At 30.7% G+C, this 1,955-nt stretch overlaps 1 protein-coding gene across 1 annotated transcript in view; it reads right to left on the bottom strand.

Moving 5' to 3' along the window:
* The window catches only part of LOC106463224 (talin-1-like), a 97,403-nt gene that overhangs the window by 55,399 nt on the left and 40,049 nt on the right, over positions 1-1,955 (bottom strand). The window contains 1 exon segment of the mRNA XM_022390665.1: positions 307-435. Within this exon segment, the coding sequence (XP_022246373.1) occupies positions 307-435 (129 nt within the window).

Here is a 1,955-nt window from a genome sequence, read left to right as displayed (position 1 = left end):
TATATATATATATATATATAAAAATTTGATAAATCTCTTGTTGCCAATACTTCAGCAAGTTGTAATAACATAAGGATTTTTTATTTCAGAATTAATTTGAGCTGTTGTCTTTATGTATTTAGTTATAAAGAATAAACTTACCACTGTCATTCAGATTATGGTTTGTTTACTGTTATGTTGATATAATGAAACCATAAATTATTTTCAAAATATTCAAATATTATATCTCTTTTATAGAAATCTTAAAATTTAAATTATCTTTTTAACTAATAATTTATATAAACAAGAATCCTTAGCAGAATTTACCTCTAGTCTGTAAACTAACTTCTTTTTTAATGCATTACTAGCTGCAGCATTAGTGGCTGTTCTCAATTCTTCTGCAGCTCGACGGAGAGCAGCTTGTGAGTCCGAGTCATGAGGATTACCAGCACAACCCTGTTAGAAAAAATACAACATAAGTATGCAGGATGAGCTTCAGGCTTCCAATGTAACTATGAGTTAGGAGAAATATAATAGGTCTATTTTAAGTGTTACAGATCATTAAAACATCACCTACCAACCACATGTCAATAAAATATTGTACTGTAATCATGTTAAGTAGTTCTTTGTGCTATCTACAAATGTTGTAAAGATTAACAGCTTTATAAGCACAAATTAAGTAATGAAGAACAAACACAAATTTACAAACATATGAGGTTGATTACCCCGACATGGCACGTCAAAACTAGCTGGGTAATCAACTTCATATTTTTGTAAATTTGTGTTTGTTCTTGGTGACATAATTTGTGCTTATAAAGCTGTTAATCTTTACAACGATTGTACTGTAACTTTATTATGTTACAACTTCTGAAGCACTCGCTGAATTATCTTTTTACTCTGTAAATCTGAGAGGTGCAATAGTACTTATTATTATTAATTTTGGTTCTGTTTTTCTTCTTCTTTCTGTAATTTTGATTGTTATTTCATAATAAGGATGCTACTGATGTTTATTTCATGATTTACATCCACATTAGCTCCTATGTTAATTTCTATTTAAAGTAACCCATGCTATGCTTGACAGAAGTAACCCACACTGCATTTGACAAAGTAATACATGCTATGCTTGACAAAGTAACCCATGCTATGCTTGACAAAGTAACCCATGCTATGGTTGAGAAAATAACCCATTCAACACTTGACAAAGTATCCCATGCTATGCTTGACAAAGTAACCCATGCTATGCTTGACAAGGTAATCCATGCCACACTTGACAAAGTAACCCATGCTACACTTGACAAAGTAACCCACACTACACTTGACAAAGTAACCCACACTACACTTGACAAGATAATCAATGATATACTTGGCAAAGTAACCCACGCTACACTTGACAAGATAATCAATGATATACTTGGCAAAGTAACCCACACTACACTTTACAAGATAATCAGTGATATATTTGGCAAAGTAACTCCCACTAAACTTCACAAAGTAACCCAAGTTATGCTTGAAAAGATAACCCATGCTAAGCTTGCCAAAGAAACTCACGATACACTTGACAAAGTAATGCATGGCATTAATCTAAAAAGTAATATGAAAGAATATTTTTTCAGATTGTGTTATCCATGTTATCCACCTTTTTAAATCTTGTTTTAGAATTTCTTCATACTTCATTTTAAAAAATAAATTAAAAATTATAGTGTTCAAAATTGTTTTTATCACAACTTAAATATTTAAGCTGACATTTTACGTCACTTTTTCTACACAAAAACTATGATTTACACATGACACTTTTTACACAAAACTATGATTTACACACGACACTTTTTTACACAAAACTATGATTTATACATGACACATTTTTACGCAAAACTACAAGTTGCATGTGACACTTTTTACACAAAACTATGATTTACACATGACACTTTTACACAAAATTGTGATTTACACACGACACTTTTTTACACAAAACTATG

Source organism: Limulus polyphemus, unplaced genomic scaffold, assembly GCF_000517525.1.
Source record: "Limulus polyphemus unplaced genomic scaffold, Limulus_polyphemus-2.1.2 Scaffold1351, whole genome shotgun sequence".
In the NCBI taxonomy this organism is placed as follows: Eukaryota; Metazoa; Arthropoda; class Merostomata; order Xiphosura; family Limulidae; genus Limulus; species Limulus polyphemus.
Note: the sequence above shows the minus strand (reverse complement) of the source record. Positions and strands in the feature narration are given on the sequence as shown.